Source organism: Corylus avellana, chromosome ca11, assembly GCF_901000735.1.
Source record: "Corylus avellana chromosome ca11, CavTom2PMs-1.0".
Taxonomy (NCBI): domain Eukaryota; kingdom Viridiplantae; phylum Streptophyta; class Magnoliopsida; order Fagales; family Betulaceae; genus Corylus; species Corylus avellana.
In genome coordinates, this window is record NC_081551.1 from 18,416,591 (window position 1) to 18,442,665 (window position 26,075).

At 39.2% G+C, this 26,075-nt stretch overlaps 5 protein-coding genes across 5 annotated transcripts in view; 1 reads left to right on the plus strand and 4 right to left on the minus strand.

Moving 5' to 3' along the window:
- The window catches only part of LOC132165172 (glycine-rich cell wall structural protein-like), a 1,423-nt gene extending 793 nt beyond the window's left edge, over positions 1-630 (minus strand). The window contains exon 1 of the mRNA XM_059575665.1: positions 3-630. Coding sequence (XP_059431648.1) covers positions 3-630 — 628 coding nt within the window. The remainder of the gene's footprint in view (positions 1-2) is intronic.
- A 3,013-nt stretch (positions 631-3,643) lies between these two features.
- LOC132165173 (glycine-rich protein 23-like) lies at positions 3,644-4,639 on the minus strand. The gene is made up of 2 exons (XM_059575667.1): positions 3,928-4,639; positions 3,644-3,825 (listed from the first exon to the last, which is right to left on the minus strand). Exons 1-2 carry the CDS (start codon positions 4,637-4,639, stop codon positions 3,644-3,646), a joined length of 894 nt encoding a protein of 297 aa, XP_059431650.1.
- An 833-nt stretch (positions 4,640-5,472) lies between these two features.
- LOC132165970 (trihelix transcription factor ENAP1) lies at positions 5,473-7,019 on the plus strand. Its single transcript, XM_059576691.1, has one exon. The coding sequence runs from the start codon at positions 5,497-5,499 to the stop codon at positions 6,811-6,813; it is 1,317 nt and encodes a 438-aa protein (XP_059432674.1). The 5' UTR covers positions 5,473-5,496; the 3' UTR covers positions 6,814-7,019.
- Positions 7,020-9,490: 2,471 nt separating this feature from the next.
- On the minus strand, positions 9,491-14,038 carry LOC132166564 (ARF guanine-nucleotide exchange factor GNL2). The gene is made up of 2 exons (XM_059577408.1): positions 12,701-14,038; positions 9,491-12,632 (listed from the first exon to the last, which is right to left on the minus strand). Exons 1-2 carry the CDS (start codon positions 13,783-13,785, stop codon positions 9,539-9,541), a joined length of 4,179 nt encoding a protein of 1,392 aa, XP_059433391.1. The 5' UTR covers positions 13,786-14,038; the 3' UTR covers positions 9,491-9,538.
- A 691-nt stretch (positions 14,039-14,729) lies between these two features.
- Positions 14,730-26,010, minus strand: LOC132166329 (DNA mismatch repair protein MSH7). Its single transcript, XM_059577132.1, has 17 exons — positions 25,525-26,010; positions 24,352-24,895; positions 23,893-23,988; positions 23,715-23,770; positions 23,207-23,273; positions 20,662-20,757; positions 20,050-20,181; positions 19,914-19,947; positions 19,757-19,804; positions 18,104-18,303; positions 17,880-18,006; positions 17,487-17,764; positions 17,171-17,365; positions 16,530-16,943; positions 16,306-16,402; positions 15,471-15,598; positions 14,730-15,296 (listed from the first exon to the last, which is right to left on the minus strand). The coding sequence occupies exons 1-17, from the start codon at positions 25,839-25,841 to the stop codon at positions 14,829-14,831; spliced, it is 3,297 nt and encodes a 1,098-aa protein (XP_059433115.1). The 5' UTR covers positions 25,842-26,010; the 3' UTR covers positions 14,730-14,828.
- Positions 26,011-26,075: the final 65 nt, after the last annotated feature.

The following is a 26,075-nucleotide window of genomic DNA, read 5'->3' on the forward strand; positions in this document are numbered from 1 at the left end:
ACCGTACCCACCACTACCTCCATCCTTTCCATTGCCAGTGCCCCCACCACTACCGCCACCGGCCCCACTACCACTGGCACCTCCACCACCAATCCCTCCCCCAACACCACCTCCACCGCCTTTTCCAGTTCCAACACCACCATACCCACTACTGCCTCCATCATTTCCATTGCCAGTGCCCCCACCACTACCGCTACCGCCACCGGCGCCACTACCACCGGCACCTCCACCACCAATCTCTCCCCCAACACCACCTCCATTACCTTTTCCAATTCCAACACCACCATACCCACTATTGCCTCCATCCTTTCCATAACCAGCACCTCCACCACCACCGCCACCTCCACCACCAATCCCTCCCCCAAAACCACCTCCACCGCCTTTTCCAATTTCACCACCACTATACCCGCCACTACCTCCATTGCCACCAAAGTTGTAACCAAATCCCGAATCAGACCCACCACCACTACCACCACCATCACCACCTCCTGTCCACCAGGGCTTACCAAGATAGGGCCACGTGGGCTTCTCTTCTTCTACACCCCCATCTATCTTCCTACTTTCCACACACTCAAAGCTCACAACCAAAGCAATACAAAAAATCATCCAAACAAACTTCGTCGGCGCCATTAGGGTCCTCATCGATCGACACAATACACCGTTTAATATATGAGACTCTTTTAAGGGCTATGACTATCTATAGAAGAGCTTCCAATACCATAAACTAGTTTCTCTGTTTTGAATTTGTGTTTCGTACGTAGAAGTTTGGAAAATTAAAATATGGTTAACTTGAAGGTAATTGGGATAGTCCCAGCCGCTTGCTTTATAACATCCATCGAGCTTCATTACATGGCCATGCATCTACGCGATTGGTTCGGTTGCAATATTCATGGCCATCGTGATTCATTAGTCTCTCTCTTTCTCCCTCCCTCACCTTGTTGAGAGATTATACGGGGTTGAAAATTTTTCAATGAATTGCAGCCAAGGGATTCGATTTGGAACCACCCAAAATGCCTATTTCTTTGCATACATAACTCATGGGCCACATACACTACTATTCAAATCTTCTACATGAGATTGCCAATTGGTGCTCAACAATTATCCCATGCAATGCGGTAATATCAACGACTTACTAGTTCCTTGACGTGTTAGCTAGAAATATGGTGCATAGTTATACTTAATTAATTAGCCAGGTGCAACACTCATGCTTCGAATTCTTTGTCATTATAAATAATTCATGCCATTGAAAAACCATGATATATCAATACTCCATTACCATTTTTTTTTTTTTTGGTTTTGTTTTTTTCTCAAGATCTTGACAAGCCATAAGCTTTGAAACTTGAAAGCTCACTCCTGGATATAAAATCTTGATCTTATATATATTTTGGAAGCCATTAAACATAATTTATCAAATTCGAGGTCATGCCCATCCAAATTAAACATAAATATGTTTTATAAATCATGTTATATGTAATTTAGAGAAGTTCTGGTGGAGGAGCCAAATTTTTATGTAAAATAGCTCATCAAAACTCAGTTTATCTAGTTTAGCTAATGAATTTTTAAAGGCCACCTACATATGATTAGCTATATTTTGATCTATATCATTTAAATATCTTTTTATTAAGAATTGTAAAAGAATATTCTCATAATGATCCCTTGAAAAGTGAGAAAAGTTTTAGAAAAAAGAGAAAACAGTTGAGAGAAGCAATAAAAAATAAAATGGCTCTAAGTGCTGCTGCTTGTAGCTTTTTTTTTTTTTGTTTGGCAAATTCAATCAAATATCCATTTTGCATTTTTTTTTTTTTTTTTTTTTTGTTAATGCAATGTGAGGGGGTTTTTTACAAATTTGATTAGCTATTTTAGATAATAGTACCATTTGGTCCTTCCATTGGGAATGCTCCTCCTAACTAGTTTTGAGTAAACCTCCACTACACAGTATATTCTGTTAGTGCTAGGAGTTGAATTATACCTCCACTACACACAATATATTCTGTTAGTGCTAGGAGTTGAATTATACCGTAGGAGTGAGTGCTACTTCTTCAATAAAGTTTGTGACCAAATAGTAGAACTGAAAAGGCTAACGATTACTAACTGTCGGCTAACTGCTAACTACCCTAAACCACTAGCCGCCTATGGCAAAGCAATTAGCAGTTTTGAGGTAGGAGAGGAAATGTGCGGCAAACCGCCTACACACACACCCTCGCCAGTTGACGCCTCATTCCCTGGCCCTGAGCTGCCTCAGCTCTCTCTCTCTCTCTCCTGCAAACAAGGAGCTTGAGCTTCATTGAGTTCTGCTCAAAAAAAGTCTTCGTCTCTCATTTTCGGTTCTTTTTCTAATATTATTTTTTTAGTATGATATTTTCATGTTTGTGGGTTCTGTTTTGGCTGTAATTCTCCATTGAAGTGTGTTTTTGTGGGTTTTGGCTTTGGCTTTATACGTTTGTTGGTTTAAGTCCTTTTTCTGAGACTTTTGATTGACTCGAGAGGGTTTTGTTTACTGTAAACTGTAAATATAGTGATATACAGTATGGGAATTAGATGCGAGATTGAAACTGCAATTATAGGAAATACTTTGTTTGTCTTGTTTCTCAGTAAACAAAAAGCAGAATATTTTAATCATGATGGTATGTATGATCTGTTGTCTATCGTTGAAAATATTATGCTATAGGAAAATATTTTGTTCTTGATTTTCATTTGACAATTAATTTAATTAATTGAAAATTTTAAATATAAAAAGTTACAAACTATTAATCTGTAAGATTGAGTATACCGCCTATAAAATACATAAATTTTTGAACCGAGCTGAGCAATTATCGTGTACGTATGAGGTTCAATAGCAAACAGGGGCTTGTAAAAGAAGCCGTGAAAAGTAAAAAATTATGAACAAAAAACGTCGAAAGTGAGCCCAAAATACAAGCCCAACATCCAAAATAAGCCGAAAATGCTCAACTTTTAAAAGTAGTTATAGTGGAGCAGTTATAGGTTTAATAACCGCTAACCAGTGGTTATAAAATAACCACTAACTACCTAAGGCCTTAAGGAATTACTATTAGATTTTTCAGACAATAACAACTAAGTGCAATCGCATTTTATCCCTAACAAATAGAAGTCAGACGAGGAAGCGCTACGTAGCCCCATGAGATGAAAAGGATGTTTTGGGATTTTAGGGGTCGATGTCGATCGCTAGGCTACTAGGTGATCAAGTACTATCATTGGTTTCATATACAATATTGATTAATTAGCTTTACGAGAAGAGAATTTTGGAGTTATTTGTGAGAATTCATTTCTCAGATAACCTTCATCTATTTAGTTAATTATTTTTCAAATCTTGTACAATGATGATTTCCTTTGTGTTTTTTGATGAATAATATTGACGATCTCCTTTGAGTTTTGGGATAGAGGTTTTTGGTTCACAAGTGGAGTGGATAATAAAATATTAGTATACAACTAATACAAGTTAGACAATGAGTTTATTACAAATGAAGAGTTTTATTTTGTGGACAACATTAATTAACATGAAGATGTAGATAACTCCTAAGCAATAGCAGTACCATTCCCCACCATACATGCAGATTGCACTGTATATATAGAGGTGGTAAAGCTTGCACCATCATTGGCTTAAACTTAACATTCCACAACACCCTCATGGTTTCTTTGCCTCAACCTTGGTAAAAGAGCTATTAAACTTAAGCTCACTGCCGCCACCAGCAAATCCCGCTTCACCACCTAATCCACTGCCGCCACCAATGCCTCCATTATCACCTATACCGCCACCAAATCCCCCTCCTCCACCGCCGCCAAACCCTCCACCGCCACCACCAAAGCCTTCGCCAAAGCCCAAACCTCCTCCAAAACCTCCTCCAACTCCCTCGCCAATACCTCCTTCTCCACCAATGCCACCACCTCCACCACCACCTCCGCCACCACCTCCACCACCTCCACCACCACCGCTTATTCCTCCCCCAAACCCACTACCAGCACCTCCACCAAATCCTTTGCCAATACCTCCTCCTGCCCCCCCGCCACCTGCACCACTACCACCACCCATCCCTCCACTTGCACTTCCACCACCACCAACCCCTTTCCCAATACCTCCGCCAACTCCACCTCCACCCCCAATTCGTTCTCCAATACCGCCACCAGCACCACCACCTATTCCTCCTCCACTACCGCTTCCACCACCAATTCCTTTTCCAATGCCGCCTCCAGGCTTTCCTCCACCAACACCTATTCCTCCTCCAATACCACCTCCACTTCCTATTCCCCCTTTGCTCCCTCCCCCTGTACCAGCTCCACCACCAATACCTCCCCCAACACCACCTCCACTATTGCCTCCAATTCCACCACCACCACCCTGATGGTACCCGTTTTGCTTGTGACGCTTTCCACCACCACCACCTCCACGACCCTTTTCAACACAATCAGGCTTTCTAAAATCAATGCCAGGTTTTCCATTAAAACCAACCTCCAAACCTCCTCCTCCTCCTCCACCACCACCACCGCCACCACCAATCGACCCAGGGTTACCATCAAAGAACCACTCTGGCTTCTTGATCACCTCCCCACCCTTCTCCTCTAACTTCCTGCTTTCCACCACCAAAGCAACACACAAAATCACCCATACAAACTTCCCCGCCATTACAGTACACTGCTTCCGAGATGAAACTCTTTCGTGGCATTGCGTGACTATATATAGCACCATAAATTAACTAGATTTGTCCGTTTCGAATATGCATGCGGTTGGAGGTTGGGACTGTCATATATATTACTTCACCGCTAGCTTTATTAGTTTATTACATGACCATCTACGTGATTGCTTCGTCTGCATTCATGACGTCCGTGATTCACCGCTCTCTCTCTCTCACGTTGCTAATCCTTTCTTGAGTTTGTAGATGGCAGAGCACATTCTGCATGGAGAAGCAGAAAAAAGGGCATCACGTTGCATGGGAAAAGGATGATGATTGAGATGGCGTTTGCGCTCAATTTTATTATTATTACGCTTTTCGTTTTTTGATGTTTTCTTCTCACAAGGTGTAACATCCGAGTTATAGCCTATAGCCTATATAGGTGTTAAGTACTGTTACAGATGAAGGATATATAAAAGTTTTGTTCTGTTTTGTTGCCGAGGAAGGTCGGTCAAGGAGCAGAAATTCATAGTTTTTGAAACTTCAACGGGAACCATATATAAAGATAAAAGAAATGCATAATTAACTCACATTTTTGGCTTATTGTGAAGAATCAGGAAATTAAATCCCAAATATTTGGACGTGCATGGGGTTAAACACAGACCCCTAGGCCAGAACCTGGGCTTAAGCCCACATCCACCAATTCATTTTTCAGCGAAGTCGATGGTCAGCCCATCTAGGAGCGGCCCATTTTACTTCTAGAGTCAAGTACTCAAGTTTCAGCCCACGGCCCAAAAACTCAGTGGCTAAGAAGAGTCCCACGCGCACCGCGCACCGGTGCTGCACTGCCGCGTGGATGGTGAACTGACGCATGCCGGCGCATTTTAGCACCGCCGATATTTTTCCACCAACCCACAAACCTTCTCTCCAACCACAGGTCCACAATACTCGAAACTCTAATAATTGTTCTTTCTCCTTCAAATTTCCTCATAGAAGAGAACAAAACATAACGATTAGTTTCAGCCCCGACGAAACGACACCGTCCTCAAATAAAGCCCTAATCTTTCAATCAAGCCAAGCCAGGGGCTTGTTTGGCTATCAAAATTTCAAATTCTCTCTTATGGATGACATGGAAGACGATGCAAGGTACCCTGCAAAGCCCTATGCTTTAAACCCCTATAACCCTTCTAATCGCCCAAGAAATCCCGTTCGCAATACCCCTTTTTCTCACTCAATCAACCGCTACGAAGTCGAAGACGACGATGAAAACGACGACGAATTCGACGAAGAAAACGACCAGCAAGAAGACGAGGACGACGAGGAAGACGAAAACCCAAATGGGTATTATCGGAGTTTCGAAGAGGATGGTGAATTCGATAGGCACCCGAAGAAGAGGAAGCTAAGGAATTCCGGGTACGAGTTGGTGCCGAGGATTGATGCGAAAGCTTCTTACTCGGCGAGGAATCCGAAGGCGGAGTGGACCGAGCACGCGGTGTTCGTGTTGTTGGAGGTGTGGGGGGATAGGTTTCTTCAGCTGGGGAGGAAGAGCTTGAGGTCCGAGGACTGGAACGACGTCGCAGAGAAGGTCTCGGAGGCGTCGAAGATGGAGAGGACCGAGGTGCAATGTAGGACTATGCTGGACAAGCTGAAGAGGAAGTACAAGAAAGAGAAGGCCAAAGTTGAGGAAATGGGATTGAATTCTAGCAAATGGGTCTACTTTAACAAGATGGATATGTTAATGGGCTCATCGTCGGGGCAGGATTTCGGGTTGGCGTGTGGGTTTGATTCTGGGGAGTATGTGTTTATGAATACTTTGGTTTATTTGGAGAGGTCGAATGGGTTTGATGAGATGAGGGATAGTCCAGGGGAGTCGGAGAATGAGGAGGAGGAGAAGGAGGATGAGCTGCCGCCCAGGAGGACGGTGAGAGGTGGTGTGGAGGGGTCATCTTCGTCGTATCGGGTGTTGGCGGATTCGATTCAGAAGTTTGGGGAGATATATGAGAAGATTGAGAGTAGTAAGAGGCAGCAGATGATGGAGTTAGAGAAGATGAGGTTGGAGTTCCAGAGGGAGTTGGAGCTACAGAAGAAGCAGATTCTGGAGAGGGCGCAGGCGGAGATTTCGAAAATGCAGGAAGAGGATGATGACGATGAGGATTCAGATGCTTCTGAAGAGAATCTCAGTGAGTGATGTTGGTGGGTGTTTCCCTGAACTTAGTTGGCCTGTTGAATTGCTTGCTATTGGAAGTTTTGTATTCCTTTGTTTTTATTTGTTAGTCTTCGTTGTACTTATGATATTGTCTTATTTTGCTAATAGAGATGATCAATTTGGAAAAATTATTGTATTTGTTTCATTCCCTTTTCTACATCAAGTATTGATGAGCAACTTATTGGTCATGGGAATGTTTGGTTTCTTGGTAACTTTCTTATCTATTGCTTATACATCTCTTGTTTAGGGAGACAAGGGATTTGCTTTGTAGAGAGATTGTTCTGTTTCAAACTGTGGAATGTTGACATTACATTTTTGACAATACTTGCGAAAAGAAGTATGAACCTTGTTATTAAGGTGTCTGGTTCAACACAGTAAAATGAGTACGACCTGGACAATCTATTTGGATGAAAGGTTGTGTATGTCAGTTTATTTGAGGATGGCAAATCGGGTTAGTCACAACATGGTTGAAGTCTTGTTATTGTAAAAGCTTTTGTCAAATTCAAAATAGAACATTGCAAACCTTAAAATTTAGATTACATGGACATACTTAAATGTTGGTTGTTTTTCTTTCCAAGGCTTTTTGATGTGGACCTTGACGCTATCCTCTAGGTGACCTTGCTCCATTCTGAATGTGATGCACATCCCACACGAGTGCTTAAGGGGTGGAGTAGCTCACAAACGTTATAGACACCTAGCTAGGGTTAATGCTTTTTTTCTTTTTTCTTTTTTAATAAGTAAAAAGGGGTTAATGCTTAAGGGATGGAGTAGCTAACTACCATTATGGAAGCCTACCTAGGGTTAACTGCTTTTCTTTATCATTACCTATAGTTAGTACTACTCGTTTATGGCTTATTGCTTGCAAGTAGGTGCTCTATTAGGTAAAGGAACACCAAATAACTAGATGACATCTCTACTTTTGGAGAGCAGGAGTTCTCGAACTACATGCTATCTTGGACATTTTGTACACTACTTTCAGTCTCTTCTTGGGAAATTGTGTTCTAATATTTGTCCTTCTCATTGAATATCTGTCCTTCTCCCAACTAATATTTCTCTGTGAGGAAATACCTAAGAAGTGATTATATTTTGTGAACTATCTCAAGCAAGAAGCTCACTGATTATGAGACAAGGTTGTAGAAGATCCTTGTTTTAGTAGCATTGTTTTATTCTGTTTCTCCAAAATTATGACTAGAAGTTGGTACAAATGCGTCTTTTTCTTGATCTGTGGAGCTTTCATATGTCAGTGTTTTGTGCTGCTGTCTGTTGATTGATACGTGGTAGTGAGGTCTGAGGGGTTTCAATTAGCTGCACTTAGCTTTATTATACTTGTGCTTGTTGGCTGGGGGAACACATTATACTTGTAATATAGGAGATTTTAATATTTTTGGATCAGCTCTGCAGTTAATTTGAACTTTTGCATATAGTCCATCTATTAGTTGTCAGATTTACATATTCTGCTGCTTCTCCCTGTTGGTTGAATTTTGACTGGTATGCAAATATGAATATGTTTGGTGGACTGCCGAATTGCTGTTTATCTTGATTAAGAATTGGTAAATACTCTTTAGAGGATGGTGCCATCTGAATCTTCTTGAAGGGTTTTAAAGAAAAGAGCATTTGTTTACATCTTGAGGCCTTTTTCTTTCTTTCTTTCGTTTTTCTTTTTAACAGACTAAAGTTCAAGTTTCAGCTTTTATGCAATGTGCTAACATCTTTATCAAGAGTCTGTTACATATGTTCTCAATAATATGAATTTATCACTACTTTTTCCCTGTCTCTCAAAAGTTTATGGGTTGCAATTTTAGTTTCTAGGCGATTCACTCAAGATAAATGCTAAAATTAAAATTTCTTTGAAAGAAGGGTTCCATGTAAATCTGATGTAAAAGAGGACAATTCCCCCCCTTTTCGGTGCAAGCAAAAATAGAAATAAAAACAAAAACAAAAACGAAGCATGAACCAAAGGAAATAACAGATTGGATTTTGTCTGCTACACAGACATGTGGAAAGCCACCACTGAATGCACCCATCTCAAAACAAATATTTCCTTAGTTTTTGAATTATATTGGAAAAAATATTTTCCATAGTGGATTAGGACTTGAGCGTTTATATTCAGTCTATTTTATTGTCTTGAAGATTTAATATTTTGTAATGTTTTCCTTCTCACATGATTTACATACGTTTTTAGGTTTAGTTTCCATCCTTGGTCAATTTCAGATGATGTTTTATGAAGACCTTGATTGTATTGGAAAGACAATTTAGAGAAAAAAAAAATATTAAATAAAAAAATAATTTGGAATATCTAGAACTAGAGAATCACATTGCAATACCCATGTTCTTGTGTTGTTTGCAATTTGATCATTTTATAGTTGTAAGAAATTTTCAGTTGATAAACTGTTTGCTACTTTTGGAACCTTTTTAGGCTCTATGATGGGTGGTTTCTTTCTTTTGAAATTATAATGCCGAAAATGGGCAAGAAAGAAATGATTGTGGTTTGGCTGATTTGAGATGCCAAACAAAGCTTTCATGATTTCCTTGAATTACATCATCATTTTGCCTTCTCTAGTCAAGGAAGAAGAACTGCAAATGAGCAATTAAAGAAACAAAGGAAAATAATTTATTGGAAAATGTGCACGTGGGATCAGATAATTATGCCATTTTACACCCATCTAGTGGTATAATGAAAAAAAAAACACATGTACATTAATTTTCGCTAAAAAGCTAATTCAGGAAATAGTTCCTCCTTGAGCGAAGGAGCTATCCATTGGATTTGAATATATGTAATCTCCCAGAGATCATCACCTTCCTTCTGCACTAAAATCTCTTTTTCCTTCATCTGAGTGATCATCTTCTTCAACAAGTCAGGGACTAATTCTTCAATTGTTGATTTACCATACTCTCCCAAATCAGCCTTCATGCATGTATCCATTCTTCTCAACACCCCTAACCAGAATGTCCGAAACCCATAACTCTCTGATATTTGTTTCAAGAACTGCAAATACACATCGGTCAAGAGCTCCATTGCAATCTTCAGGGTCCCTTCCATACTTCTCATCTCCCTCTCCGAGTTGTCCCTTCTCGAGTATTCCAACATCTTTTCGTGCAAATCATCTATCATTGCAAAAACTATAAGATTAAAGCAGTTAATACAGTTGGTTGATGTGAAATCCAATTCCTCAGCAAGTGTGAAGCTTTTTTGAAGAGCTAGGATTGCATGGTTTCTCATCTCTTCTCGCCGGGCTAAGCTGCTCTTTCTAAGGGCTTCCCCTAGTTTAAGAAACAGATTCATTACAAAATTTGCAGAGCCAAGACCTCTTGAATTTTCCTCTGCAGAGGAGTTGCTTGTATTGCTTGCAATGCTGAAATTGTTCCCCGGTTCTGAGTAATGATTTTTATACCATTGGATCAACAAATTCACAGAATCTGCCATGAGGTCCAGCATCTTCAAATTCTTCTCCAGTGGACTGTTCTTGAGTGCAACAAAACCAAATGCACAATCTATACAGTAGGCGTAGTTTGTCCGTGAAACGTGCGTCCCGTCCGACATCAACATGATCAGAGTCTCAACCGCCTGATCGTAGGTTTCAGAGTGCCGCCCGGCGACCGATAACAAATGAAGGACTGATTTCCATCCGAGCTGGGTTTGCAAATTTGCAGGATACTCAATAAGAATCTTGCTCACTGATTGTGTTATGAACTCGCAACAAGTGTCCAGAATTTCTTTATCGAGTTTCCACATTAAGTTGATAGACTTGAAAATGAGCTCTTCAGGGAATTTCTCAGCTCGGTATGTAGCAAGGAGCTTAAGAGAAAGCCTTAGGAGTCCTATAATAGCCTTCTCTGCGAATGGAATGGGGGAGAACATAGGAAACTGAGCAACTGCTAACATATATTCATGAAAATTGGGCCAAAATGCCTGGAACTTTTGGATATTGGCCATAGAAATGGCAATGACTAAATCCCAACAAAACCCAACAGTTTCTTCTTCTTCGACCGGTGTGCTGAATTTTTGGCCTTTTCCAGCAGCTGCAAATATCAGAGAGCGACCTAGATTGAACAAAGCATCATCAGGCAAGTTTGAGCTATTGCTGAAGATATTCCCAATACGGCACTGTTTGATGATCTTCAGATTCTGTTCAAATTCACTCACGTTTAGGGATAAAGAGTCTTCCACGCTATCTAGTGACAGAAAATGAGAAAACCGACTAATCGTGCCAGAAGCTCGGTGACTGCCAAATTTATCACGGGTAGGGAAGATTATGGCTGATTCAGATTCCTTTGGGACGTCGGGTGATGAGGTGGAAGCAGTATCAAATTCGATGACAGATTGAGGAAGTAGTTTTAGCCTTTTAAGTTTCAATAAGCAGTCCACAATATTTCTCCATCCCCCTCGAATCGATTCCCCGAAGTTGTTGGCGACAGTGAAAACGGCTAGTGTCGCCATTTTTGGCTTCATATCATTGCTAAAAGCAAATAGGGTTTCTTCTGCGGATGCATAAGGATTCAACAGTGTAGTGAATTTGCAGAATGAGGCAAGGACTTCATCTAAAGTGTCTTCCAATCCATACTGAGCTATCCTGGCTATTGAGAATAGCACTTCAACGCATTTGTGGAGCAATTCTTCTTCATCAATATGCTCAAAGAATGCTGACAGAGAAGCAACTGATGGGCCAGCAATGCAAGCAAACATATCTCTTCCCAAATGACGATCAAAATCGCATACTATGAAAGGCTGTGTGATTTTGGATCGGTTTATCAGCTCGATCCATCTGCTTGGAGTCATTTCTAGTGACACAGCAGACTGACCAAACAAGGTGATAGCATGGTTTGAAATGGAATGAAAAAGCTCTGAGAGGTACTCTCTAGGAAGATCCTTCCCTGCATTGATTGCTCTATTGTTCCTGATGAACTCATCTTCTGTCATCTTCTTCTTCACTTGCGGATTATGCTGATCTGTATTGAGCATAATGAGGGAGTAGCATAGAATGAAAACTGCATCCTTGGTTGCAAAAACATCTGAGGATTGTTGATCATAATATTTCTCTGAGAATGCTTCAAGAATCCGCTGTATCTTTTGGGACTCTCCAGGCAACCGGAAAGTCTCAAGATAAGTGCGTAGAGCAGTGTCAAGAATCATCCCTGAAAATTTAAAGGTATCAGTGAATTCTTTAAGAACTTCAATGTGTAACTCATCAGGGTCACCAAGATAATCCCCAATCATGTTCTTGTTTAGTCCGGGAGTATAGCGGAAGAAGAAAGCGTGCGCTTTTGGATCTGGGGGATCAGAAACCAACCTAGAAAGTTTCAGGTACTCCAAACCCTTCTTTTCATCTCTATTGAAATGGTTTGCAGCAATCAATATTTTCTTTTTTTGTGCTTTCCGTATCCTTACAAATTCTACCCAAGATTCCAATTCATCTTCGGATTTCTCCTCCCAAAAGGGACTATACTCGGTGATCTCAAGTGGGTATGGACCGAAAGGGCTCGAATCGTCTTCTCTGTCAACGCTATCTGCAATATTGTGAATCATGGCTGCTAATCCTTCAAAGGCTTGTACCTGCAAAGTGGTCACAGGGCTAGCCACTGGAAATGAATCCTTGCAAAGTAGCTTCCCAATCTCCTCAAACAGATTTCGGCCGAGGGGATCACAATCATAGTTCACGTAGACTTCAATTACAAACGTTGGTTGCCTGCAGAAATTTATAATCCCTTCAAGAGCAACTTCTTGGAGTGGCATTGCGCTTACAAGAGCAGCAACTCTGAGCAGCACATACACGAAGAAAGCTTCTAGTTGGAGACGAATAAACCTGCAAAAAACAAGTACCATTTAGTTTCAATTCTAAAACATGTGAATTTCAAGCCATTGAATCCTAACCTTCGAAGAAAGTTGTAGATATTCAAAACTGAGCTGCAAATCATTGACAAAACAAGAGGGCTCGAACGCGTCCCGTAGTGGATCAAATGGTGAAATAGATCATCCTGGATCATCCTCAAAAGCTTCGGGTGCTTCCCAATTGCATCTCCGCTTAATTCTATTGCGGAATTGATCAAAACCAATGCAAAAAGCTGGACATCTTCATCTACAGTATGAGAAGTAGAGCCCTCCGTCTCCACTACTTCAACTACATTCAGCAGGGAGCAGAAGAAGTAAAAGATATCAACTGCACATCGAACGCCGTACCCGGCATCCGAATTGCCGCCGACATCGACATCATCGGAATCCGACTCCGAATCCTCCCCATCCTTGGCCTCGATCTCTGGCAACCGGGAGAATATCGTCTGGATGACCTCGTGCATCGCGTACCGGGCACTGCGCTGAAGCAAATCGCCTCTGCTAGCCGATTGCTGCACCACCTGAAAACACGTATTGACAATGGTGCAAACGGCGTGATCGGTGAGCAAAAGCGAGGCGGGGTGCTTCATTATCGCAGTTAGAACCTGTAAAATCTTCATCATCACGGCATCCTCTGAACCCGGATCGGTTTTCTCTAACCGACAGCTCGTGATCCCGTTGACAATGGAATTAATAGACTCTTTCGCCCCCGGGGTCTTCTCGTCGAAGATTTCCAGCCTGAGGATTTTCAAAATGGCTGAGAGAGCCACACCGGTGGCTGCTGCCGGGATGTCATCACCCTGTATCACGTCCAGGAACGGGGAGAGAAAGATGGAGGGATAGATGGTGCGCCATTCTTGTTGGGGATTGAAGATGAAAGCTCGAAGTGATTTCAAGGATTGTAGGATTGCAGAGTCAAAATAATGCTCGTCCGGGGAGAAGTACTGGGAAGCCAGATCCGGAGGACGGCGGATCACGGCAAGAACAGCGCCCAGTTCGGTGTTTAGCATGCAGGAGACGCCCAGCTCTTTCCTTCTGGATTTGGCTGCCGAATCTTTCTTCTTTTCTCGGCATGACGGGCAGTTGTTTTCTTCGCCGTCGTGATTTTGATCACTTGCTTTCTCCATTAAAGAGTATACAGGGAGGAAGACAAAGGTTTAAAAAACGGTTGGGAACGGGCAGAGAGCGGTTTGGAGGGAGAATAGTAGTTGTGCGTGGAAGTTTTGTTTGTCGTGAAGTGACGATTATGGGATTGAAAACGATGGGAAGGTATTGGGCGAAGTGAGGAAATGTGCATAAACTTGGAGGGCATTTTTGGACTGTCAGCTTTGACTAGTGGTATCTCTAAACAAGAGGTTATTATAATTTATCTGGTTTAATTATTATTATTTTTTATTTGTGTGGTTGAAAATGAATATTTGAAGATTTCTACCATTAATAACTCCTAATTTATTTCAATTCAGTTAGTGATATAAGGGCAATACCCATCTTGCTATATTCAAAGCAGTATCATATTGCCTATAAAAAAAATAAATAAACAAAAGCAGTCTCATATTAACATTATCTTGGCTAATGGCTATTCAAAATCCAAGTTTGTTTTTGGGTTGAAACTTTGCTAATGTAATGGCTGATATTAGACTTAATTTGCTTGCTTTTCTTGTTTGGAAAGCTGTAAAATTTTCTGGCACGTTCTTTAGCTAAGTTGGCAACTTTCCGCCTCATATTTTAATGTATTCTTAATTAGTCTCCTATTCTCACTTCCATTCGAATAAAAAATAGCAAAAACCTTCCCTTGTCATCTCTTTCCTCATTTGAATTTACCAAAAAAAAAAAAAAAGAATTATCATTAATTAAGCACTACAAAAAATATTTGGCTTTCTTCTTGTTACCCAAAAATCATGGAAAAATAATAAAAATCATTTTCTATATCATCTTTCACACATTTTCGTATAGTGAAAAGTGAATCTACCATTAAATTTTTGTGAAATTTACATGAGTCTACAAATCTAATGATAAATTTATTAAACATGCAAAAAAGAGATAACTGAAAGAATTATATGTAACTAGCATCGAAATCAAAATACATTTTAATGATATATAATAATGTTTTAAAGACTTGATATTTACAACAAAATATGCGAATCCGTGCTTTTCTTTTCAGCTACCCGATCTATGTATAGGAGCTCTTTAGCTCATGCCACAAGCAAAAAAGCGTATCAAAATCATCGGTGTCGTCAAAATTACGATTTTCACTTTTAGAGACAGCCATTAGCATGTTCAACCACTGTTCATGGAGAGTCGAGAACTCTGATCTTTGTTCACTTGACCTAAAACTTTTGCCAAGTGATCTTTTCATCACTTGGCGAGCCTTCGATGCAGCTTCAACCACCCTTTCTGGGATTCCAGCCATTATTGCCACTTGCAATCCATAGCTCTCTGGGCATGCTCCAGAGGCAAGCCGGTATAGGAAAACCAGCTCCTGCTCACCTTTTGAATGGCACTCAGATTTTGACTGAAAAGCGCAGGCCATGTGTTGCAGTGTAACATGTGGATGGGAAGCAAATTCCTTAGTAAGTGGGTGGTAGTGCGTAGCAAATAGTAGTCGACAGTTAACCTTTTCAATCAAATGCCGGAATACCTGTACAAGTATTCAAGGTTGGTTGCATTGAAATGGACAACACGTGGAATGAAAAGATGATTGAATTATAATTAGAAGTTTGAAAGATGTGTGCTAATAATTTGCTTTGAGGATGAGAGGAGAAGAGAAGACAGACAACGGTTAAAAACTAGATATTAAAGAGCAAAATCTCACCGCATATGCAATGGCGTATCCATCGAAAGTGCTTGTTCCTCGACCCAATTCGTCAAGAATAACCAAAGAATTTTGAGTGGCGTTTTGAAGGATGGATGCTGTTTCTGTGCACTCAACGAAGAAGGTACCTACAAAAGATTGACCATTCATAAAGTCCATACACATACAAATCTCTGGTTGGAAAGATGCAGGCATTCGGTTTGCTTGATATTTCATCTGTTTATCAAGTAAGACCCTCAAAATGCTAGCCTAATTATTAGAATGCAAGCCACTTTATTCAAGTCTAGCAATTGATTGCTCAGATTAATAGCATTAGTTATTGTACAACACAAAGATTTTATCCAATCACATAAAGCAAGCAGCTGTGAAGCCTTCTCTTCTCTTAATCCCATATAAAGTACACCATATAGAAGCTATCTTCTCCTTTTATTAATGTTTGGTGGTCATACTAGAAATTCTCATTTATACCTAGGGTACTTCATTAAGCCTTCCAGAAGTTTTTTTGATTGAACCTAACATGGGATATTACAGATCTACTGCAAACACCAACCACCTTGGCTGCAGCGGCTCTATGACCACTGTACCATCAAAACCCACATACTCCCATGTTGCCACCATTACTATATTGTGGATTAAGTGCTGCATGTGGAGAGGGTGTTTCTTTCCTTTTCTTTTCCTGAATTTGAATTAACTTTGTTCGGTTATTTATGCTCTCCATTTATTTTCTTTTTCCTCTATTAATACATAACAGAATTCCATAATGTACAAAAACGACTTCAGATCACCAAGAGTGAATCAATTAGTAAATGAGGGGGGCAGGTTAAGGAGAACTTACTCTCCCCAGTCATGATTCGGTCAGTAGCACCAAGCCGGGTGAAGATAGTGTCCACCAGTGAGAAAACACACATCTCGCAGGGCACATAACAGCCCAGCTACAAGTCATCACAGATTAAAAAATGTAGATGAGTTGACCACAAAACAGAACACGGTTTCATTAACTAGGACAAGATCCTATGGCTTAAACAACAAAACAAGTCATCCAGAGGGAGAACAAAGAACCTGGGCCAGTATGACAGCTAAACAAGTTGAACGCAGGAGTGTTGACTTCCCGCCCATATTCGGTCCAGTCAGTAGCAAAGTTCGGGCATGATGGCCATCTGTATTCTCACCAAGGATCATGTCATTTGGGACAGGCACTCCTCCATTCTCTCCAAAGGCAAATGGATGCCAAAGCCCTTTAACTTGAAGTATGGGTCCTCTGATCTCTTGGCCCCCAGTTATATTTTCAGATTGAGGCAAAATAACAGGTCTGGACATAGCCCCACATGAACAACCAGCAATGACTGCAAAAGATCTTAGTACATCGATACAATTGATGGCATATATGACTTCAAACCATTCAGTAGGCTTTTCAATAAATAACTCAATCAGAATAGAGAGAGTTTCAGCATCTGAATCTGTCACGTTGTGATTCTGGCACCAAACAAAATGTCAGTTGAGTGTTAGCCACAACACTAGAAACTAAAATCATCAATCAAACATAAGATATTCAGAGAAGATGCATTGGTGCAGATGATAATACTTCAGTAACAAACACAGAAATTTTCATAGCCTGTTAAAACAATCAGAAAACAAGCCAATTCACAAGACAGAGAAAGGTGGTTTGAACAAACAAATGTATAAGCTGAAAGAAACAAGACCTGGTAGTTTGGGAAGTCACTATCTACAGCTGCTTCAAATTGGGTAAGGAATTGATCCAGCCCATCATTACCAATAAGCCTTGGAAGTCTAAAAACTTTTGATAAAGATGAGATTATACGCCCTTCATTCTGTAATAGCATTAAGAAATCCAATCCAATACGCAGGCCTTTCACAAGAGAGCCAAACGCTTTAACCTGTACCAGACTAAAAACATTATATATTTTCGTCTAAATAATTGAAGTGACTCAGACCCGATAATAATAATCAAACAGAGAATGTCCTTATCATTTAAAGAAAAGGGCAGAGAATACTTACTCGCTGTTTCAATACTTTTTTGCCAACCAAGGGCAGTAACAGAGAAGCTGATGACTGAACGCTAGCCTTAATCCGTCCAAGCAGCCTTTCTAAGTCTGGAAGCTTGCGAAGATATTGAGCAAAAAGCAACATAATTTCTGAATTTGCCATTAGATCTTCAATGACATTAAGCCTATTATTTATGCCTTCAATATCTTTTAGTGGATGGCAGATCCAATTCCTTAAAAGCCGCTTACCACATGGTGTCACACATTGATCAAGATATTTGTACAATGTACCTGAAACTCAAGTAGCATTAAACTTTTAGGGATTACAGGACTAGGAATCAAAGAAAACATAGGACACAAGATGCCATAGTATTTTGCTTGAAGCTAGGGAGATGGAGGAACTTGCCAGATTGACCACCATCAGCATTATTACTGAATATCTCAAGATTAACCAGGGTCTGTCCATCCATTTTGAGGCAACCCTGATAAACTTGATACGGCAATATATCTCCATTCCGTAAAACATCATCTAACTGTAATCAAAACATGTCAATTACTGTAAACAACACATATAGGCAGTACATTTTTCTTATCCTTAACTTTTAAGAAAAGGCATACAAGCAAGCTTACCATCAACCTCGATAGATGATCAATAAGTCCACCAAGAGAACATAAGGCAACATCATGATGGATCACACTATCAAGTACATGATTCCACAAATTAGAAGATCCTTTAAAGTAACCCTTCAAGCGCACCAAATTTCTAACTTCAGAAGCATTCTGGAAATCTGTAAGTGACTGAACTGGACTTAATTGCAGCATCGAAGGACCTGCAAGACAAACTTGATAATTCAATCCTACTTATCATGGGATTCTAAACTGATTATAATGTGTCAAAGATGTCTTACCATATAACATAGATGCATAAACCAAAAAATACAAATTAGGCTTTGTGAGTATAAAATTCCCAAACCTAAACTGGCCCAAAGAAAACCCTGTTTGAATCTATGCTCCAACTCCACTTATGTCACTCCCAACAGCCATCTCCACTATCTAGAAATCACATATATGCAATTCATATTGTTCTCTAGCCTTTTCAGAGCACAATAATGAGAGCATTTATCATGCTGAAGTGAAATGTCAACCTTTTTTTTTCATATATACATATAAAGCAAACATAATTCTGCAAAGAAATAAATCTAACCTAATTTCATATTCAAGAAAGTTGAAAGCAACATATTGCAAAACTGTGGTTAAAAAGCCATTTCTTCCTAAGTTGTATTATATTGCACATACAGAATCTTCGCCCCATTTTTTTGTTTTTGGGACAGTTGAAAATTTTGGTTAAATCGAAACATTTTCAGTTAACCAACAAAAACAAGGCTAACGGGGCATAGATATTTTACTCCCAAAATTTTCATAAAGCATTTTCCGCTTCCTCTCCCTCACCACATGCCCTCTTCTCTCTCTCTCTCTCTCTCAAGTTTGGATGGAGATCATTGTCGTCGGCAACTGCTATTAGCGACCATTGCCTTTGCCTAGCAATAGTCACTGGCCTCACAACGCCACTGCTGTCAACCACCATAAACCATTCCCATCATGCTGCCGCTGGCCTTCCGCCATTGTCAAATCTTCTCCCTCCACTGTCAACCCGAAGACCATTGCCTTTCTCTTCTCTCTCTCTCTCTCTCAGTCGGAAATTAACTTCTTAATTTTTTTAATTATTTATGTATAATTTTTCTGTTCAATTTTGTGGGTTTGGGTTTGCTGTTCATACGGAAGAAATTTGGTTGATTATAATTGAGTGAAATGGCCATATACAAGCTTTACAAAATTTTCTTGTCTTTTATTAATGATTTTCAACCGAGGAGCTAGTTGAGAAGGAAGAAATTGAGTGGATTTTTCCTTCATTGTTTCTTACTTTCTTATATGTTGAAATCTTGATGGCAATGATTTTGGTAAGCTGATTTTGGGCAAGTGGGGTGATGATGGTGGTGTTTTTAGAGTATTTTCAGGTTCCAACAAAATACTCGAAAATGTTTTCCATACCATTTTTAGGTTTGCAACCAAACACCGGAAAATAACCAATTTTCCCCGAAAATGTTTTTAGCTGAAAACATTTTCCACCAAAACAAATGGCCCTAAATTGATACGATTATAGACATCACATGGAAACTACACAATATTCATAGTGTCTGTAGGTTTTGTGCATTTGCATGGAATGCTTAATGATACTCTGTTTGTTTGTAATCTGCAATTTAGGAAAATTAACAGCAGTCTGACCTGTTAATGAATACTTTCTGAGTGCTTTATGAGCTTCTTTGGACAACCCTGCAGGAGTTGAATATGTAAGTGTCAAGTATGAATTTATTTTCATGAAAACTTCAGAAATGGAACTCCACTCAAACCACAAAGATTGGGATAGGGAAATAATGTTCACCTTTACTCTCATATATAACTTCTTTCGGCGAAACCTAGAATCAAATCCCAACGACAGAATTAAATTTTAATTTTCAAATTTGATATACTACCCATGGAAACATATTTACGCAAAGGAAACTATATAGTAACCATACTTGCACCAGTAAAGCCCCCAGAGCAGCACAGGATGCATCATCACTGATGGAACCAACCCAAATTCTTAAAGCAGCACAGTCAACAAAAGCAAAGCCATACACAACTGAACCATTATCCAGGTCACAATTCCCCTAAAGACAAAATTCAACAAAATGTACTGTTAAAATATTGGTACATATTTTCTTGCAGATAGTAGACGCATTGGTCAAGCAAGCAAGCAAGCTTTACTAGTAAAAGATGCAGGAGCATGCTTTATAAGTAGAGGTTAAAAAACAAATATTGAATTGTCTCTTTGTCCAATACAAGGTGCCCACAAAGATGCAAAAAGAAAAGCGACTTGGGTGCTTTCTTATAACAACACTAATAATTCAGGGCCTTCATATTACACACTAGAAGCTTTGAATCATGCATTTGTCAGAGGCATGAAGATGAATAACAGAAACATATCTCAAGCTGGCATCTATGAAAAAAATTTCAGGAATGTGTATTCAAAGATATGTATCAAGCTTATTCTGTCATGTGGCCAGCAAAATTAAAATTCAGTACACCACCCAAAGATTGACATTCTGTTTCTATATATAAGAACATAGCTAACCAGTAACAATGCAAACCTCTTTTATTGCAAGAAGATGAACAGCATCAGGCCCAATATTACCATCGCTTGCGGTTGATGGGGTGACTACCTGAACCAATTTTCTTGAAATTACCTGAAATCCAAGTGTTGAATTCAAACAAGCAACTTAAAATCAAATCCAACAATGATGAAGTATTATAAACATCCAGATAGAAAAGACGCAAAAGAACACGAAGGAACAGAATAGTACTGACGAATGAAAATTTTAGAGTATAAACTAGATTATATAGAAAATTCAAATTCTGACCAAGCATAGAAAAAGATTTTTTTTAAAGAGTGAGAAACCTCAATAAAAGCTCATCACATTCAAATGACAAAGTAAATACTAGTTAATGCTAGTACATTCACGACAGCTATCCTTGAGAATGTTATAACTCGATAAGAAGGAAGACAGATCAAATATGTATCGCTAGCAATGAGTGACGACCGAAAACAAAGAAAGAGATCAATTGAGATAGATGTTCAAAATCTCAACTAAATCCTGCAAACTGAAACCTTATATCTATTTATTTGCTTTTCTTGAACTTTTGAGTGACCACGTCAAAAACAGAAAACAACAGCAGAAAAGGCCAATATCACTTTCTAGGGCCAAAAACCAATTTCAAAAACTACTGATATTTTGAAGTGAGATGGGCCTTGTCATTTTCCTATAGGCTTCACACTGCATTACTTCATTTAGTAATTGAAATTTTCCAAGAAATTTTCTAAGATTTTTTTTTATTAGTAATTCAATCTCATAAAAGCATAGAGGGGTGCAATCCTCGTACACATAAAGTATACAAAAGACTCCTTCCTAAAATGGAGAGAAAAAAATCAAAAATCAAAAACTCAGTAAAATTAGAAATGGCAGACTATTGGACATTGCTAATTTGCTATCCTTGTGTAGAGGGATTTGAACAGAATATTTTTCAGCTCTAACACTAAAGTCTCTTGATCATCAAAACTCATTGCATTCTGTTCACTCCAAATACACCAACATTAAACATAAAGGAACCAACCTCCAAACTTCCAAAACAACAACTCTCTCACCCTTCTAGGCATAACCCGAACACCGAACAAATGAAAAGGCAAACTCCATAATTCTCTTACTATTTCACATTGAAGAAGAATGTGATCAATAGATTCCCCACTCTTCTTGTACATACAACACCAATCCACCACAATGATGTTCATTCTCCTTAAATTATCCAACGTCAAGTTTTTCCATAAGGCAGCCATCCACACAAAGAAAAACACTCTTGAAGGAGCCTTAACCCTCCATATACGCTTCCAAGGAAAATGAGAACGTAAGGAATGGATAACACATGATAGTCATGCACTGATATGGTAAAGAATATATTCTATTGGAGGTTTCTATTTCGGAACTGCATATTAATTCTACTTTTGTGTCTTATCCCTAAGAAAGCCGGTGTGGTGGATATTAAGGATTTTTGCCCTATTAGTTGGTGGGCAGTGTGTATAAATTATTTCTAAGGTCCTGGCGAACAAGCTGAAATCAGTATTGCACAGTGTAAGGTTGAAAAGCCAATCATGCACTGATATGGTAAAGAATATATTCTATTGGAGGTTTCTATTTTGGAGCAGAGGGAAGTGTGAAAAGCCATCCAATTTTGGTCGCCAACTATACTGTTCGGAATACAGCCATTTGTAGAATTTCACAATATGCTCCCTAGTTTCTGTAGAATTAGAAGATATAGATCCGTTAACAACTAAGGACTCCACAAAGTTATTTCTTTTATGTGAATTTGCCACTCGGTGAAAGAATTTAGTGTTTTTATCTCCCTTTCTCAACTAAAGGGTCATTGACTTCTCCCTCCAACTCACTTCTTCAAGAAGGATAAGCCTCTTCAACTCTCTAGAAATATCTTTCTTCCTTAACCTTTCATTCTCAGTTAAAGTCTTCCCCCTGTAATCATATCCAGCTCAAGGATACCATCCTTGAATACATAGCAAGGAATTAAGGGCAAGGGTTTATCTTAGAGTTAGAGATGGATCACAAACAGCTTAGATTATACTTCATCACTATATCCTTATTTAGTATGCAGCATACACTTGTTTCCATATATTTCAATGCAATTATTCACCCTAATTTCTGTAAGTTGCCCAACACAAATTTCCATCTTCAGAAAATTGAAGGTCTAATTAATTGAAGCCCCTATTTATAACACCATAGAGATTAATTTTCTAGATTGCAGCATTGATTTTAATTCTTATTTTGACATTTTTCTACTTTTCCTTCATTCAATATGTTCCATATACTTCATGTGTAAAGATCACTCTTATTGGATCAGCCCAGGGCTAGGTCCAAAAAAATAGTTCAATCTTTAGGTGTGGCCAACAGCATTTATTGTTCACTTTGACTTATTTAGTTACCTACCTTTTGGCACTAGAGTGGGAATTAGATAACAATCAATGTAACAAGTGGCAAACACAAGATTGATTTCACATGTAAAGTACAGCCCCATAAAATAAAACCAAAAGAATTCATTTGAAGTGCCCATCACGCAGCATTGAGAACTTACAGAATTTGCACCTCTGGCTTTTGCTTGATCAGATGTCTCCAACTGTTCAATTCGTCCAACTTTATATCTTCACAAAGAACAAAGCAAAAGACAAGTGAACTACAACCTATTAAGTAGCCAAGCAGACATTTCAATGAGTACTTAATTCAACTAAATCTCATCCTAACTACCAGCAGCGGGCTAGATTGAACAAGTGTTGGTCATAAATTCATTCTCTCTTTCTCTCTCTCAGTGGTAAAATTGGCAGATGTAACAGATGTAGGACACAGAAAAGGTCCAGTAAAAAATTGTCGTTTCAGCAAATATGCTGATCTTTGCACTCAAAATTTTCTAACAGAATGCTTTTTAAAGTGGACTGCCATCTACTAGAAAGGATTTTTTTAACTACAAAAAGTAGTCAAACAAAAGTAGAGGAAAATAAATTTTCCTTGTTCTTCCTTCAAAGGCGTAATGCACCGAAGAATGGACAAATATAGTTAGGCTAATATAAGTCCAGTCACTCTCTTACCCACGAGCAACAAGCTTTTGAACAGCATCATCAATCCCACTTTCAGATATACCAACCTGACCACAGAGGAGAGATGTTATTGCATACAAAACTACTCTCTACAACAGATGAACTAATAGCTCAAGTGAGCTCATCTTGAAATGAAACAAGAACCAATCTTCTTTAAACATGAAGTCACCTGCCGACATTTCCCCACACCGCTTAATGTCATTTTCCAATCAAGCTCCTTATGGCCAATTTCAGCATCTAGTTCATAAAGCTCATAAAACTTTCCCTGCATTCATTCATAAGTTGTGAAATTAAGTAAATATAATTCCAAGACTAGGAATTCTGATAATAAGCCAACCTAATTGGCTTAATAAAAAATAAAAAGAAAAAAAGTAATTTTTCTCTGTTGATCAGAATGGATTGCTTTGCTCAAGGTGCATCCATTATGTTCTAGCATTCAATCTTTCCACCAAGGCTCCAAAAGAAGAGGGCAAGCACCTCCTTAATAGTCATTGATTAAAAACCAATTGCCATTGGGAAATTAAATAAAAAATTACGCTAGGGCCTATTCGTGCACTAATGCACGACAATAGCTAGAAATTAATGGTGTCAATGAAAAGTATCGAGATTTGACTGAACATTAACTAACCACTTTAAAGAAAAGCACAACATCCATATATTGACATTTGACACTCCAATATTGTTTCTGAGATGCTGACATTTTCTTCAATGTGTCTGGCGGTATATACAGCGTCTTCTTGTCGTAAAGAGGATTGCTAGGCCTTCGCCCATTAGCATCCTTGATTCGAGCAGGGTCAAGCCACTCAAACTTGCTCATTGTATCAGATAACTTTAAGTGATTCTTGCTCAAGGCTGTAGTATCCTGAAGTAGTTTCAGCCTTTTGCTTGAATCGAATAAGGAACTGTCATCCTTGACCCCAGACTTTGGACTATCTTCTTGCAATCGCTTCAATCGAGGAACAACAGGTCGCATACCAGGTGTTTCTGGCCCTGGAATGTCATCATCAATTTCAATCTGCACGCCATATCCTTGATCAACGATCCCATTAGAATTGACAACATCACCCTTTCTGCAATGTTGGGCAGCCACATCTTGTTTGGGCAATCCTTCCAGCTCACTATATCTACCAGAAATCGTACAAACATTAGCAGAACCACCAGGAGCCGGATTCCTGCAAAAGTTTACACAAGGATTAAGAAGATGCAATGTAAGCATACAAAAAAACCAAAGTAACAGTAGGCATACCTTCAGATAGTTGTTACAGTTAGCCAAGTACAACAGAGTCCAGATTTTCAGCAGCAAAGATAAATTGAGTGCAGCACCGTAAATCATGGTGTTTCAATATTCCAACTATCTTAGATGTTTAGTCACATCTGTTATGTTGTATTTGAATATCAAATGTTGATTATTGTGTTTGAATTGTAAATAAACTCTACTGTAAATGTTCTTTATATATGAGAATGAAATATACAGAAGTTTTCAAGCTGCCAAAACACAAACTCATACAGTTTATACTAGCTGTGACACATACAATCCATGACATAAACTTCACTTTCCACATAAATTCTGAAGTTTTTGTCTTCTGAAAGCAAGAACATGGAATGAAAACCATCACATTTTCATTTCACTCTCATTTCTCGCAGCAGCCAAGCAGTAGGTAATACTTCAAATATAAAAGAGAGGTGGCAAATTTCAACTTCACTTCATCCAAATAATTACTTTAATCTATCAAATACGCATCATCCAAATAAAACCCTAAATGGAAGAAAAAAAAAAAGAAAAAAAAAGAGAGTTAAGCACCTCTCAGTAGACTTTTCTCTATCATCAATCTTCACAAACTTATGCATAATACTCGAGAACAGCGAAGAACCTCCGTTGTTTTCATTTTCCTGGAACGTCGCCGGAAAAACCTGACGTGGCACCTTCTCCGGCGGTGTTTCGGTTCCTCTGATTTCAAGAGACGAGTCCATCATATTATCACTCGTAGCTTGATTGGACGCGGCGCCGTTATGTTTATCTTTCTTCACCGTAAACTGCGGAACTCGCCGGCTGCCGTGCACATTTTCGGCACTGGCGGGTTTTTGAAAAAAGGAGAGAATAGATTTTTGGCGCTGCATTTTCAGAATGAGAGAGATGGTGTGTGTGAGTGTGTGCGCCGCTCAGGTGAAGCGGTATTTACTAAGATTTTAGATTGTGAAAAATTGGCGCCAAATTTTGCCCCTTCCACTTCTCTAGGGCGAAAAGGTTTTGACCTTTGTGATACAATTCCAGTGTGTATATTTTGACCGTTCGATTTCTCTTGCATTTTCTGAGGCGTCCGATTCACTTGCAATTGACGAAAAGCCAAAATT